This window comes from Rhea pennata, chromosome 4, assembly GCF_028389875.1.
Source record: "Rhea pennata isolate bPtePen1 chromosome 4, bPtePen1.pri, whole genome shotgun sequence".
NCBI lineage: Eukaryota > Metazoa > Chordata > Aves > Rheiformes > Rheidae > Rhea > Rhea pennata.
Window position 1 is genome coordinate 65,615,996 of NC_084666.1, and position 16,576 is coordinate 65,632,571.

The 16,576-nt window shown below is 35.5% G+C and overlaps 1 protein-coding gene across 1 annotated transcript in view; it reads left to right on the plus strand.

The window, feature by feature from the left end:
- Positions 1–16,576, plus strand: part of CENPE (centromere protein E) — a 37,309-nt gene that overhangs the window by 12,162 nt on the left and 8,571 nt on the right. The window contains exons 17-35 of the mRNA XM_062574918.1: positions 82–249; positions 2,222–2,296; positions 2,564–2,686; positions 3,102–3,236; positions 3,875–4,052; positions 4,481–4,635; positions 5,183–5,497; positions 6,336–6,647; positions 6,828–6,986; positions 7,935–8,156; positions 8,895–9,167; positions 9,277–9,435; positions 10,503–10,724; positions 11,846–12,004; positions 12,181–12,402; positions 13,350–13,487; positions 14,060–14,260; positions 14,346–14,492; positions 16,353–16,565. Coding sequence (XP_062430902.1) covers positions 82–249; positions 2,222–2,296; positions 2,564–2,686; positions 3,102–3,236; positions 3,875–4,052; positions 4,481–4,635; positions 5,183–5,497; positions 6,336–6,647; positions 6,828–6,986; positions 7,935–8,156; positions 8,895–9,167; positions 9,277–9,435; positions 10,503–10,724; positions 11,846–12,004; positions 12,181–12,402; positions 13,350–13,487; positions 14,060–14,260; positions 14,346–14,492; positions 16,353–16,565 — 3,576 coding nt within the window. The remainder of the gene's footprint in view (positions 1–81; positions 250–2,221; positions 2,297–2,563; positions 2,687–3,101; positions 3,237–3,874; positions 4,053–4,480; positions 4,636–5,182; positions 5,498–6,335; positions 6,648–6,827; positions 6,987–7,934; positions 8,157–8,894; positions 9,168–9,276; positions 9,436–10,502; positions 10,725–11,845; positions 12,005–12,180; positions 12,403–13,349; positions 13,488–14,059; positions 14,261–14,345; positions 14,493–16,352; positions 16,566–16,576) is intronic.

Consider the following 16,576-nt stretch of genomic DNA (forward strand, 5'->3'; position numbering starts at 1 on the left):
GTAAGTCTGCTCAGTATTGTCCAGAGAAGACTGAAATTCAAAAAAAAACAATTCTACAGTTTTGCCACTCTTCCTTTTCAGGATATTGCTGTAAATGAGGTGAATGTCCTCCAAACTAACTTTAATAAGCTAGTGTTGGAAAATGAACAACTGAAATCAGAAGTAGAAGAACTGAAGGAAAAACTGAAGGAAAAGATAGAAATGGATGAATTTGAAGCACTGGAAAAACAAACGCAAAAAGATCATGAGGTAAGGTGCATTGAAATAAATACAAATAGGTGAGAATTATCTATGCTCAAGTGTTTTTCTTTTCCTTCTAGAGGTTGCTCAATTTGTGTATATATAATTGGATGTTTGTTCACAAGCAGAAGGCATTACAAGCTGCATTCAACTATGAATGAATCCAGAATTTTAACAGTCTAGACTTACTCAGTGGAAACTCATTTAAATTTTGGAGAGTCTCATAATGAAGCCTCCTTAAATATTATGAATATGCATATGTGTATGTATGTGTGTGTATATTATCGGGTTTTAATCAGATTTCTGCAAGAGACCAGGTTGTTTTGATATATAAATGTAACTTTGAATTGTTTTGAAGTAGGAGTGAACTTACTAAAACCATATTTCATACTTTGGTTTACTATCTAGGAAGCATATCTTATACAAGATGCTTCAAAGAATTACTAAAAGCCAGCTATATGTGAGCATTAACTTTTAGCATTATTTAACATTATTGCTTTTAAATACTTTACTGCTGAGTTCACCACCACCACCAGTAATATCTGTGGAACACTGAAACATGCTGTTTAGTGACAAAAAGTAGGAAAAGGCAAACCTATCTATTGATAACATAAGATGTAGGAGAGGCTGACTTTAATTAAATTCAATTCACCTCCTTGTGCTTCTAGTAGAGATGTACCTGTTTGTCCAATGCTCTAATGTTGTAGTTCTCTGACTTCAGTTTATACATATGCATGACTTGGGCTGAGTTTTAGTTGCCCAAGGGCCAGACTGTGAAATAAATCTGTGCAAGAATATTTTAGGTATTGATTCAGTTGGATTTAACTCCACTTCTTTCCCGATACTGTTTTCTAGAAAGAAATGGTGCTGCTTTGTGTTGGCTACAAACTACTTGTACATTCTAGGTTAATATCTTTCCACCGTTAAACTAAGATTGTAAAGCCAAAGCTATATCCTTTCACCTTGTTATTTCAAGATACAATTTAACAAGGTGACCTCTTACTTACTCCGTGTTCTGTACGAAGATTTATGGATTTTACATAATCTATTAGGGTTTAGCCTGTATTAAAGATTCTACATAGAAGTTCCTTCTGTTAGACTACTTGTTCTAGTTTCCTCTTCAGTTATCAAGTACCTTTTGAAGTCAATTAGCAAATCCTTACAGTTGTCCCTGAATAAATTCTGTGTACTTAATGACAGAAATGTTCTAAAGTAGTTTCTATACCTATTACAAGAATTGCCTTTTGATGTGTATCTGAGCACATTTGATACCCAAGTAGCAGGTTATCTCTGTTTAATCTCATGATTTGAGATGACTTTGGATAGTAGTCTTAAAATTAGTGGGTTTTTTCCCTCTTCAGCTATACTTGCAACCATACAGGTGTGTGCATGTATATAATCATACATCATCACGGAAGAGATTTACTGTAAAGCCTTTATGACAAAGACCAAAAGGAAATAGTTCTTCCGTTTCTGGAAGTGCCTTTCTATATTGTGTTCCACTTGTGCATCCTTTCAGAGGGTGCCACTGAATGTGTTCACAGCTTGCATGCTTCACCTGAATTTTGACACCCTCTCACTCTTGCTAGCAAGTAGATTATATCAAAAATGTCAGCACAGGCATTGAAAAAAGCTGCTAGACTATGAGTTTTAAGTTTCATGTCTTTGATTTCTGCACAAATTACTTTAACCATGTTTGCTCGCACTTCTTGAGCTGCTGCTGATCAAAGTGTACTTGAATACTTCCTAATTACTTCCTAATTACTGGGGAGCTAAAACACAAGTTTGTATCTAATCTCTCCATTCCAAAGAATATGTAGCAGCTTGCTTTGTAGCTGTTTAATATTTATGTATAGTCTGCCAACTAATATATAGGAAAATGTAAGGTAGATCTTGCCTATTTTCATGGTGATGGCAACTGAAATCATTGGTGTGGGTGCTTTCTAACATCTTTTGCAATTTTGCTTCAATTGCTCCACAGATACAACTAATGCATGAAATCACCAACTTAAAGAATATAGTTTCAAATGCTGAAGTGTACAATGAGGAACTTGAGGTGAGCTTGTCATGTGGACTTGTATGCAATAAGATTGGATACTTATATGAAATGTAATGCTTGGTATGTCTGTCTTGGAGTATTCCATCTGCTATGGAAAATCTAAATTTCATTTGGCTCTGGTTCCTCTCCTCAGCCACAAAGAGGATAGTATGTCTAAACTGAGTAACGCTGATCATGTATAAAGCACTTCTGTGTTAGATTCTTAACTGTAAAACCAAAGTGGACACATGAATTTTTCTTCTACTTTTGTCTTTAAACATTTAGGCAGAAATAAAATCTAAATTGGAACAGCTGAAAGAGAAAGAGGACAAAATAAAGATGTTACAGGATCATGTGGAAGAACTACAGAAAGCAGGAGTGGAAAAAAGGAATGCATCTCTTTCAGTGGTAAACAAGTTCTGTGGCTGAGAGGCAGTGGTTTTGAGGTTTGGGAGGGGGGTAGCGGGGGATACTTGAAATTTAGACTTGCTGTAATCAGAATTTAACACCTCCCTAGCAGACATGAGGAAAATTACTGTGCAAAGCTTTTACACAAATTACTTTTTTTTAATCACTTCTGTTCCGCAGAAGTTTAACCTATACAGCAGTACTTTGCCAAGGTAAAGCTATGGGAAATGTTCTTCTGTATCTCAGTTCTCTACTACTGCTCCTTTCAGATGGAGTAAACATACAAGTCTTCTGAAGTTTTTTACATTTAACTTTTCTCATATTTGCTTTATTTCGGCTATTTTTTTTTCATATTGCTTTATTTTGACTACACTTTTTTTTCTGGGAGGAGTTAATACTTGTTCATCTCTTTCAGGGAGCATCTGATAAACTAATTGAGGAAATTCAACAGCTGAATAAATCACTCTTTGATAGTGAAGCTATAGCCTTAGATGCAAAGAAGGAATCTGCCTTTCTCAGAACTGAAAATCTGGAGCTGAAAGAGAAGATGGTAAATACTTATTAAATAATGCTTTTGTAGCTGTGTAAAATTTAAATGACTGCTTGCTCTCAGACTAGTGAATTAATCAGTAGCAATCAGGAAAGACAAGATTTGACAGAGCAATTGAAGCAAGCCTAGTGACTTAAGCTCTGAGTAGTATTTCTTATTCTGAGACTTGTTTTCATCTTTCTCCTAAAGAGTCTTTTTGAACAAAATAGAGACTTATCCCAAATGAGTGGGTGATTGGCTTTGTCTGCCAGCGGAGGAAAAAATAAATGAATAGTCCTTGGGGTGGGTTTGTTTGTTTATTTCTTTGTTAGGACAAAGTTCTAAGTCTGGTTTTATCAGGGAACAAAAGAGATAGCAGGAAAGGTAGTGGAATGGGGTTTATTTACTCAGAGATGTGAAGGAATACAGATAAAACAGGAAAAACAGTTACAGTCCTGACTTGAAATGTACATTTGTTAAAGCATTCTAAACAGACTGGAACTGATTTTTTTTTTTTTTTTTTTTTTTTTAATGTGGAAAAAGTCAGTTATCGAGGCCAAAGTTGTTCAGAGTGGCAACAGGAAATATGATAAACAACACTTAACTGTTGAGCAGTTAAGTTTTTATGTATGTGAATTTCATGTTTTGTTTTCTTGAAGAATGAACTCCTAGATACTCATAAGCAAATGCAAAAGGATGTTCAACTCTATCAAAGGCAAATAGAAGCAGGAAAAGCAAGTTACAAAAAAATGCAAGCTGACTTGCAGAAAGAGTTGCAGTCTGTCTTTCAAGAAAACACAAGGCTGACTTCACTGATGGAGGGTAAAGTTCCAAAAGGTACTGTTCAGTTTGAGCTGGTGTTGCTTCTTTTCTGTGGGGGTGGGGAGAGAGGGGAGACTTCAACTCTTTCCTCAAATAACTTGGAGGATTTTTAAAAGTAAAATCTTGGAATCTCTGGTACCAATGGCATGTAACTTCTGTAATACTTAAAGTACTTGGGGAAACTGCAGTTTATGTAATATTTCTTATTATACCAAGATGGTGAAACTGTTAGGGAGAAACCCAAATCAGATGGATTTCATCCAAACAAGTGATGACCAAATTCAAACTGTCAGTTTCAGCTCCTAATTGTTGGCCATTATGAAATATACTATTCTGGACTTATATGACATTCAGAATGTCATGTTAATATACATCTACTTAATTTAAAATTTTCTTTCATTCTTTCTCTGTTGCTTATTAATCTAAACTTGCTGATCCTCTAGATTTGTTCTCTCTTGTGGAGCTGGAAAGAAAAACAGATGATTTAAAAACAGAACTAGAAAAAGTACTGGAAGAGAACACACATCTACAAAAACAAGTAAATGAGTTGTCAGAATTGCAATCTCTGTCAAATACAGTTGAGTTACAGCAAAAAGAGGTAAACAAAAAAAAAAACCCCTTATTGTGATATTTTCCTGTATTGAGGCATGAACCTTAAAATTATCTAGAGCAAGTAATCTTTATAGGGATTTCTTCGTGAATACTTAGCAAAATGGTTCCAAAAGTTTTTTTTATTCTTTTTCCCCTCTAGTAAATAACTAAACATTATTGTTTGCAAGCTATACACTAACAATTCAATATTTTGATCATGATACAGATTTTATAGATATATCTAAATCTTTAATCAGGTTAGGAGTTTTATCTAATAACTCCTATCAGTTCAGTCTTGACTCAAATGTATGAAAAGGAGATATCCAAAGAACATATAAAGAGTTCTGAATGTCTAAGAGTTTTGAAGGTTTTGGATCCTTTGAGGTTTGTCTCTTACCCTCTTTCTGAAGGATTGTTTTGTTTTTTTTGTGTTGTTGGGATTTGTTTGTTTCTCTGTACTGTGTCTCCTATGTGACCATATGAAAACATCATACAACTATGACTAATTGTAATAGAATTAGAAAATACTTTTAATGTTGCTCTTCTATTGGCAGATTCTGGAAAAATCTGAGGAGCTCTGCTTATTAAAATTAGAAAGAGAAAAACTACTTTCTGAAGTAGCTGATAAGGAAGTTAAATTCAAATATATGACTGAAGAAATTGAAAGATCAAAAGAAGATCTAGCAGGTGCACAACTCAAGTATGTAAAATCTGATCAGGAGTATGTAGCACTTAAACAGCTCCATGAAGATCTAGAGCAAAAACATATAGCTGCATCAGAAGACAATGAACAAATGAAGTTTCAAATAGAAATTCTAGCTAAGGAAGCACAGAAGTGTAAAACAGCTTTGGATGAAGTGAAATTAGAGGTTAGTTTCATCATCTTTCTCCTTTATATGTGTAGGACACAGGTCAATTTATTCATAGTGAAAGATCATTTGGAGGCGTGGTCTTAAAGATGGCCACCAGGATTCATCTGTTAGTGGATATTAATTATCCTATGCTATAGGATAAGTATGAAGTCACAGGATTATGCAGTTTAACAGTCTTTCTCCAAAGACAGACAAACTTATGTTACTCTATGTTACATGTTTTCTTCTATACTCTGTCTTAATTCTTCTTTTTCAATTCTTCTCTTTATTGTGCAAGTAAATATGCTGCTGACCTAATATCACTGAAGTCAGAGATAAAGCTTTCTTATGGTGAAAACTGGAGTCTAACTCTTCAGAATTTTCCTCTGGGCTTTAAAAGAAAAAAATAGAACAGATGATCGTTCAAACTAAGGAGAATCACTGCATAAATTGACAACTAAAAAGTGTGTGGGGGAGGACTCTAAGAGGAAGAAATGAGAATTAAAAAGGCATTTTTTACAACCCTCTTGGCAGTGACATGGCTATCGTATTCCAGCTGTAGATTTGATTAAATTCCTAAACTTTCATGTAACAGTGCACATGAAACAGCAGGTTTTACTAAAGCTTTTGCTACTAAGGAAAAAATATCAAAAGGTCCCACAAACCAGTGCTTAATTGATGTGGTAAGAATATAAATGGAGACTTAAAGGTGTGGGGAGGAGGGAGATGAAATTTGTATTGTTGCAAGCTAGCATTTTTTCACTCTCTCTAAGCAAGATTCTGCAAGGACAGATGTGTTATGCATCTTCCCCTGTTATAATGAAAGTGTTTTGTTTTTTCCCTTTTCAAACTAAAGCTTTCCAGCAAAATGAAAGAATTGGAAGAAATGACAGCAGAGCACATGCAGCTTCTTGGAGTAAGAGAAGATCTTATTCAGACTCAGCAGAGGTTAAATGAAATGGAGCAATTAAAAGAGCAAGAAAAGATTACAGAGTCTAGATTGGAAGACAAGGATTCAGAGATTCAGGCAGTTCTTCAGCAGCTGAGTGGATGTCAGGAAGAAATAAAGAGCCTCACCCAGGAGAAGAATTACCTAAAACAAAAAGAAGAGATTCTCCAAGCTGAGACAGACCAACTCAGAGAAGATATCAAGGAGACTGTTTCAATGGTAGGAATTCTACCTTAATCGAAATGGGCCATATGCTTTAAGGGGAAATATTTAAGAACATTTATAAATCATGCTGAAAGATATAGGGAGTGGAGATTTTTTTAAACTCGAGGATTGCTTACTAATGTGGTGAAACTTGTGCCTTTTCTTGTCTGTGTTTTAATGTTTCTTATTCTTTAGAATATTCTAGCACATGAAGAACTAAGAAATACACAGAGTTCTCTCAAGCAATCCCAGGACATAATTAAGAAGCTAGAGAGAAGTATTTCTGAAAAAGAATCTCAGTTTCTGAATATTGAAGAGGCACTAGGAAAAACTATTAATGAACTTGAAATACAGGTAAGGTGTTACAAAATTTCAAAGTTGAAACAGTCCTGTTTTTCAGTGCCTCAATTCTTTGAAGGGGTCAGCAAACATAGGAGTGATTTTAGTCTTAATGTGTTTCCCAATTTTGGGGAGAGAGACCTGATCACCTTGCCATCTCTTCCACTTGTCTTTAGGAAATTTATAAGTCTCTGGTAAAAAGTGCATCAAGCAGAAATACTGTCTGATTCAAGTCTTTACCAGTTGGTAATTTGACTCCCTGCAGGCTTTTAAGCTGTCATGTATACTTTAATGAACCTCTGCTTAACTGGTGTTCCAAAACAGACAATTTGAGTGGTGGTATCGGACAACAAATGGATGAAGAGGTGAGGTTTGCCTTAGGAGGAATGAGGCTAACAATTTTTAACTCTCAGTCCCAGTGAAGGGTCTAGTGCGCACAGCTGCAAATGGCAGTGGAATTCCCATCATACAGCAGAAAGCCGATTCAATGTCTTTGTGCTTGTGTACGATGGCTGGCAAGGATTGCTGAGAATGCTGCATGTTATACAATTGCTTCAGTGGTTGGAGCTCCTCTTAAAGGAGAAACTATAGCACATGCGATAGTGAAGTATATATTTGCTTAAAGTGTATCAGCTGTTAGAGCCAGTAAGTCAACATATATTCAGCATTTGTGTGTTTTGAAGTGGATATATGAAAATAACCAGAGACATTTCTTAACCTGAGAAGAACAAGTTGGAATGTTTTTCTAGATAAAATCTAAACAGCGTTGCAAAATAGACTGCTAAAAGATTAGTTTAAAGGAAAATGGCAAACTAAAGACTGTTTAGGAGTTTCAGAATTTGGAGAGGGAGGTGTTTTTATTTTTTTAAAAAAAGCAGAAAAGTGAGTCAAATAGAATGCATTTGAATTTTGGTTTTGAATTGATGGAAATGCTTTTTTTTTTTGCATATTTTGTCTTTGTAGTTATCACAGAAGACTGAAGAAATAAAAACCCTCACATTGGAGAGAGACCAGCTTGCTGAAGGAAAATCTGAAAATTCTAAAAACCACGAGGAAAATGATCAGCTTCAGGTTCTAAAGGAACAAATCTTTTTCCTTACCCAAGAAAACAATTCATTGCAGAATAAACTTGACAGCTTACGTATGAAAAAGGAAGAGTACGAGGACGGCACTTTGGTAATTATTGTACTGAGACTAATGGAAAAAATGCATATTCAATCTTGAATTAAAACAATTTGCAAAACTAACTGGCAGAAAGAATCCTACTCTCTGATTAAAGACCTTTAAATAACAAAATTATTATTGTTCACTTAAAAGGTATTCCACCATTATGTTAGTTGTATATGGACAACTAATAGTAGAATATGGCATATTTCTACTGTAAATGGAATCTTACCTTCATACATGGTAGCAGTGTTCTGAGTTCATCTGCATAGAGACACAGTTTTCTTAAAACAATAGTTAATGGAAGTTTTTTTGGGGGGGGCGGGATCTGCATTTCAAGGTATATAATTGATTTTTTTTTAAAAAAAAAACTCTTATTTTTATTGAAAGCATGTGTTAGGGGACTCCATAGCCAAGACTCTTCATAACTGGAGATGCTGATTAGGTGTCTGTGTGTGTATGTATATCAAGGCCCTACCCGCAAGCCTTAAACTATGGCCATAAGAGTTCTATCTCTGGTAACTTGTTTGAGAAACTATCACAAGAACAGTAACCAACACATTTGGGGAGACCTTTTAAATAGATTGATTATAAAAGTCAGAGAAGCCATGTTTTAAAGAGACTTGCATTTTTTTGAGAGTAACAAGATCTACCTGAATCCAATATATAACTAAGCTTCTTGAACTACAAGACAAAAGCAAAATTCAGGAGTGTCCCCAAATGTGCCTGTTACTATTTTTGTCTAAATAAATTCTCTAGCTTCAAGAAAAAAGCATTCAGCAAGAAGTACTTGGCTTGAAAGAAGAGCTGAGCCAGGCACAAAGGAAGTTGCGTGAAATGGAGGAAATGAAGACCAGTGAATCCACAGAGGAACCTGAGAAGATGGGGAGAATAGACTTTACTCCAAAACTGTGTGACTGTCAGGACATGAGCACTGTAACAGGAGGAGATGATGATCTCAAAATACAACTGAAGAATCTGCAAAATGAGAGAGATCAGCTCAGGGAAACCATACAGGAGATAAATAGCACGGTAAGAAAAATAACCTGATTCCTTTAGGACTACATCTTTTAGAAAACTTCTCTCCTAGTATTTAAGTGTTACGTAGGCTTAATGTGCTTTAACTCTCTTATGTCCAAAGAATTCAGAGATGCAGGAGAAGTTGAGATGTGCTCATAACTCTCTCAAGCAACATCAAGAGACTATTGCAGAGCTAAAAGGAAGTATTTCAGAGAAAGAAAGTCAACTCCTGACAGTGCAAGAGGCATTGAGGAAAACAACTGATGAACTGAAACAACAGGTTGGATGTAGCTTTTCTCGAGCAAAACAGAAGTTCTGTCAAGATTGGCGATTCATGTCCTGGGTAGATTTCATCCTAAAGGGTTCAATAAAAATGTAGTAAAGGGTACTTAAAGGCCTTTATTCTGCCCCCCCCAACTGCTTCCCAGAAGAATTCCATAAAAATATAAAGGAAGTGAAAAGATGATCAAACTGCAATTTGAATCACAATTATAATTGCAAGTTACAAGTCAGGTTGAAGGTTGAAATATTTGACATCACTGCCTCAATATATTTTTGAAGTCTTAAACTTTTAATATTTTACATGATTGATAGTATGTTATCTTTCAGCTATGTAACTGAAAATATTCTAGCAACTAAAAAACAACATGGTTCTCTTTAATTTGCTGCATTATTATAAGTTATAAGTTTGTCTGTGACTACTTTTTATTATTCTGGCCTTTAGAACATTAATACTTGTTTGAATGAAGCCTGTTTGCCTGTTTCTGTGAGTTTATAATGAGCTATAGGTTTTCATGTAAATGAATGGGTGTACCAATGAGACAGAAGCATTGGAATTTGACTAAGCTTCAGCAAACTGGTCACATCCTTCTTGGTTTGTTTAACAGAAAACATCTCATTCATTTAACTTTATATGTAATGATGATGATGTAATTATCTGTAGATATAGACAGTGTTTGAAAAATATCCAATAACACTTCCTCAAATCAAAACTTAATTTGGAGAAAATGATAGCTTTCTAATTTATTTTGGGGGCTGAAGTAGCTCAACTGGGCGAGTATTAGACTGAAGATCTAAAGGTCCCTGGTTCAGGCCCGAGTTTCAGCAAGGGGGGTCCTTGTTGCTCCTTCTCTGGAGATATTCAAAGCCCGTCTGGCTGCAACCCTGTCTAACATGCTCTAGGTGACCCTTCTTGAGCAGGGGTGTTGGACTAGATGATCTGCAGAGGTCCCTTCCAACCTTACTAATTCTGTGATATGTTTCATTGTTGCTATCATTATGAAGTTATTTCTACCTATGCTATAGATGATTCATGATATTAATGCCAATCCCTGTTTGTTCTTTCAGTTCACAGAAGTAACTGAAAACCTGGCTCGTGTTTCTTCTGAATATAGCAAGCTACTGGCAGAAAAAGAGCAAACTGAACAAACAATGAATGACCGTATTTGTCAGCAGCTTGACAAAATCACTTTGCTTAATCAAGAAAGAAATGAGCTTCAGCAAATGGTAGAGTGCTTTAAAGTAGAAAGAGATGAGTTAGAGGCCAACTTTCACGAAAGCAAAGAGAAAGTATGTATCAAACCTCTTAAATGTTCATGCTTTAAAGCCAGGCTATGCTATTCTGAAGGTTTGTGTTTGTCTTGAAGCCTTCTGTTCGGTGTCTTCCTCTCTCCTGTTTTTAGCTGGTTTAGGATATTGGAATCTTTGGTTCTCTCTCTGCTACTCTGGGTTTAGACAACTGTTTGCCACCTACTGGACAAGTACTCTCCAAGTTTTTTTCATCTACAATAACTTTACATTTAGCACTGAATGGTAGAGGTACTTTAGGTTTATTGATATCTAGAGGCCCAAGTCTGCTACCACTACAATCCACAATGAGCTGATGAGGAGAAAGCTAACCCAGAAAGATGGATGCTCTATCACACTTCTACATGATGTTTTATTTTCATGGCAAAGTTACAACCTCATTATTCTAAGTGTTTGCAAGGAAAGCGTGCTTATATTGACCCAGTATTTCAGACAAACTTGACCATATATGTAGTTAACAAATCAAGTTGTCTCCAAATTAAAAGGAAGCTGTGCAAATTCTTTTAAGTAGTAAAAGCTTTCGTGCAAATTTAGTTAATGGAACCACTAGTCTCTTATGAATGTGTATAGAACATCTATTTAAAAAGTAAAATCAGCAAACCTGAGACTATCAAATCTTTGTCATCAAACTAATCTTTCATTTTAGGTGTGGACCTCCTTCATAAACAGTTAATTTAAACAAATTCTTGTATTTTGTGATAGTTGCCACATGGGTAAGAATGTATTACAGGTTTTCGCAAATATAGTCATCCACATTATCTGTTCCTTTAATATTTCCCTTCCTGCAACTCTTTGCCCTCAATGTGAGTATGAATGGCAAATTTTATTTGACTATGGTGAGGGGGGGGTGTTTTGCTTGAGAGTTTTTCTTTTTTTTTTAACCTGGTAAAGGATTAAAATTTTTGAAGACTAATCTCCTTTGGAGTTCTTAAACTTGGTACAGGGAAATGACAAATGAGAATAAATTTTTTTTCAGGTAAAAGATTGATTATCCTGATAATTCTTTCTTAGAAACTTAAATGTCTTTGCTTAACACAATACTTGATTCCTGATAACCAAAACTTAGTCATACTGATTAATCACTCATTAACACTTTCATGCAGACCATACAAACTCTGACAGAACTGGAAAATCTGCAGGAAGAACTAAAGCATCAGAAAGAGCAAACAGATTTCCAGAAAAACATGCTAGCAGAAAGGGAGGAGAAATTGCAAAATACTGAAGAAAAACTGACTAAAGAAATAGATGAGTTGAAAGAAAAGGCAAGTACAGTAAAATAACAATTTTTAGAACTAACTTAAATAACCTGTGAGAATTTGCACTGTTTCTACTGTTCACATAGATGATGTCATGATGATAGAAGTTAGCAACTGTTTTCTCCTGAATGAAGAGAAATTCTTGCTACTAGTTATGTTCATTTTATCCTTTTTTTGTTTAGATAGACAAGCTGAATCAAGAATTAAACTCCATAACAAAGGAAAGAGAGCAGCTGCTGGATGAAATGAAAGAAAAGACTGAGAGTGAAAGCAGTAAATTTCAAGAGGTGGAGAAGCAGAATAATATGTTAGCACAGGAGAGAAACCAGCTCCAGAAGATGCTGGAAGGTATCCAGGCAGAGAAAGACAAGCTGGAGGTCAAACTATATGAGAGTATTGAGAAGGTGCTTTAATCTTTAATAAAAATATAATAGCTATGGACTAATTGTTTGAAGAATATCAGTATACTTGTCTTGTGGAACTGTATATAAAGCTGTGTGTAAATTTCTTTTGCAAATTTTATCTGGGGATGCTTTATTTAGTTGAGTTTTTTGTTTGTTTTTTAAATGAGGAACAGGAGATCACACAGGTTAAATTACTGAAACACAGCAGGCATTTTCTTATGAACTTGATGAAATGGTATGTTTTGCAGTTGAGCTCCAAAGCTGAAGCTGAAACGGCTAATAACAGCACAGTTCAGTGACTGCTTACTAAAATGGTCAGGTAGTGTCCATTGAGCAGCAGCTCTTATTCAAGCACTTGGTAATTATTTCAACTATCTGTAGTTGATTTTAAAATCTACGATAGAAAGAGAACCTTGTTCTTGCTACCAGCATCTTCTGGATGATCCAATGCACCTATTCTTGAGTATTCGTTTTCTTGCTGTGTAATGCCAGGTTCACTTAAAAGTCATAGGATTTAATTTAAGTCATTATAGGGCTGGTATTCCTTTGTCTAAGATATTTTAAAAGTACTGTTTGACAACAGTTCAGTTAAATTGTTTCAGATTGAAAAGCATTTAGGAATTACTACGAAACCTCACTGAAATCACGTCTCTGCTTTGTTACTCATCCACGTAATAGGGACTGCAGAAAACAAGTCCAAGTGTGTTTGTAGAGTACTCTATTTCTTTACATCAACAAATACAAAGGATTTATGAGTATTCTGGTTGGCAGGTTTTGCTTAGTGAAAGCAAAACCTTCTCAAAGACAACTTTAATACAGTTTCCAGAAACAAAGCAGCTTGTTGGTGCTAAATATTTTGACTCCCATGCATACTGGTGTGTGCAAAACAGATTCACGTGCTAGCTTAGAACTTTATTTTGTTTTCTTTACATTGTTTTTTACTCCAGGTCCTTGAAAGAGAAAAGGAATTAAAACAAAAACAAGAGCTCTTCAACAATGAGAAGAGTAAAGCTGAAGAAAGAGAAGAACAATTGTTAAAGGTTCAGAGGCGATCAGAAATCCTAGAGGACAGCCTAACAAACAAGGTAAGGTATTTTGTTTTTTAGCTTCCTGATCTGCATTTTTATTTTCTGATGTCTTGTCACTAACGTGTTTATCTCTTGCTTAGGACAAATCCTACTACTTAAGTCTCAGAGCACCTTTTCTGTAGGTGCTATAACAAGCAGAAACATGGGCAGAGGCTTTTGCACAAGTTTCTCTAGTGCTACTATTTTCTAAACATTACTAATTTGTTTCAGCTTGGGTTATCTGCTCTATTAGAATGGACATACTGGATACAAGCAATATGATTACAGATTGCTTCAGGTTAGCAGATGCATTATTCTTCTATTCATTAGAGCAGTTGGAAGGAAAATTACATTGCCTATCTCTTATGTGAATCTTCATTTTTTCTTTTTTTTTTTTTTTTTTTTTTTTTTTTTTTTTTTTTGATCTGGACATGAGATGACTACTCTTCTGTTCCTTTCTTCTTGCTGTGGTGTAGACCAAACCTGACTGAAGTAGAGCTGTATGGTCTAATGCTGCTTTTTTTTAATTATTTTCCCAAATGATTAGAACTTTTTTTTAAAACTCTTCGTGAATTTTTTTTTAACTATAGATCCACCAGTTAACTGAGACACTGAATAGTGTATCATGTGAAAAAGACCAGTTATTGGCTGAAAGAACTAGTCATGCTTTACAACTTCAAGAACAGATCTCATCAATTAATCAAGAAAAAGATGAACTACAGAAACTTCTCCAGGATGTCAGCTCTGAGCGGGACCAGCTCAAGATAGAATTGCAAAAAAATTCTGAGATGGTTGGTATTGCAAATTGCATACCTAACATATGAATAACATCTCACCTTCTTGAGTGGTACTTAAATATCTGTGTGCTTATTTTAGTGCATTGAAACAAATGCCAAACTGGAATGTGCTCTGGACCAACTGCAACAGAAAAACCTGAATGACCTATCAGTTCAAGTGAACACACTTGATAATGCAGAACAGATGTATGACGACAGCCTGAAGGAAAAAAACTTAAAAATTAAGGTAAATTACTTTTCTACTTATATAAGTGTAGATGTTAAATATTTTGTCTGGAGTATCAACCTTGCTTCTGTGTGCAATGTATTAAATTGCTAGTACATCTTGCTATGATGATACAAGCTATGGGGCAGCAGTTGTTACTGTTTGGTGACTGTGCATCCTATTTTGAGAACTTGAATTGTAATTCTACATTTAGATATCTCACCTGACTTTGTTATTGTCCAGCTGAAAACAAAAGGTGATGTAAAAGTGCTCACCATTTTGCTTTTGCAAAATCACATGAACTTTCCCTCCCTTGCCCCTAATAAATTTGACTTAAGTAGCACCTTCTCTTCTCAAAATAGCTAAGTTGTGTAATTTCTCAAAGTGTTAATTTGCTGTCCTGAGTAAACCCCACTATGGATGTGAGTACCACTAACTTATCAAAAATATAAACCAAGATTTAAGGATATGTATGAAATAACATACAGCTCCCCACTGTACTGCAGTCTGCACAAATGTGTAGTAGAATCAGGGACCATGTAATACCTGCTAGAAAAGCCTAATGGCTTCTTGAATTGACACTAAAAGTTGCAGAGAGAGAGCTGAACCTATTCTGTAGCCTTGTCTTCTCCATTAGCACTTGTTTAGCTCCTTACTGCTGATGTAGCATATAATGAGGCCCATAAACAACATCATTTAGGACTCTCAGTTGCAGTCTTCCCTTCTGAGTTGTAGCTGGGAGCTTTCCAAGTGATTGCTGGTGTATGCACACAATAAAAAAGGATCCCATATTTATGGGAATAAATGATGGGCATTGTTTAATCTGTGGAAGTTTCTTCTGCAAAATATTGCTGATGTCGTCATCGCCTTAATATTCAAAGGACTAGGTGCTTGTATGTGTATTGAAAGCAGACTGGATTACTGTATGAATATTACTTTTAATGTTCAAAAAGGATATTTATCACTCCAGGGCACCAGCTAATCTAGGAAAAAACTTTCATAACAAGCAAGCTGATCTTATCTGTTATGATGTTCCTTGTGCCATTTGCTTAGGTATCTTGTGTTAGTGCCTTTTGAATGCCAGGCAGTTACTATGTCAGCTCCAGTGTGTTTATGGGTGTGGGAGAATTAATGAATCCTGTTTGACTTACTCCAAAGATGGAGGCAGTACTGGCTAATAAGCTTACACTGACTTGCTCAGAGATGTGTAATGTAGCTTCAAATAAACAGTACTTGAACTGCAGTTTACTGAGTGCCTCCTTGATACCAGTTTCATTTCTCAGCCTGCTTATCTCTGCCTTTATGGAAGGTGAGGAGAGCTTTTATTTTTATTTTTTTTATTTTTATTCTTTTGTGAATGCACTATGAAGCCCAAAACAAGAGATGTGCATGCTCGCGCTCTCTCTCTCTTCCTCCCCCCTGCCCCTTCCCCAAAGGACTGACAGAGTAGGTCACCTTGGACCTTGTCCTAACAACAGCCCAGCAGGAAAACTGTGGATAAGCAGCAAATTTGATCTCTCTCTCTCAGCGTATATGTCTTGATGTGGCCAGAAAATCTAGATCACAAAAATAATTTGAGCATGTGAAACATGCTTTTCTGGAGAACTAAGAAATCCTCTGCTTTTGAACTGGCTCAGTGTTTGTTTCTGCAGCGAGTCAAAAACTGAAAACTTAGTCTAGCATCTTTTATATTGTAAAATCAACACATGCTTTAGACAGTTGTCCTGAAATCTGATGATTTGTTTTAGGTTTGTTTTAAAGCTGATCACTTTATTTCTCTCTCTCTCTGTGTATATATATATATGTGTATATATATATATGTATAGATATATGTAGTAATTATTATTATTGACTGAATGAATTTGTTTACCTTGCACTTAGGAGCTTCTTGAGAAATTTCCAAACATGGGGAAGAGATATGAATGTCTCTCTACAGTGTCTCTTAATCTAAAGAATGAACTGAATAGTCAGAAAGCACTGATAGCTGTGATACTGACTCGGCTTTCATTGGAGCAGACTAAACAAGTCAAAAGGCTTCAAACTGAAAATGAGAAAATAAACGGTCATCTACAGAGTTTACTGAACAAACTGAAGGTATCATCTTA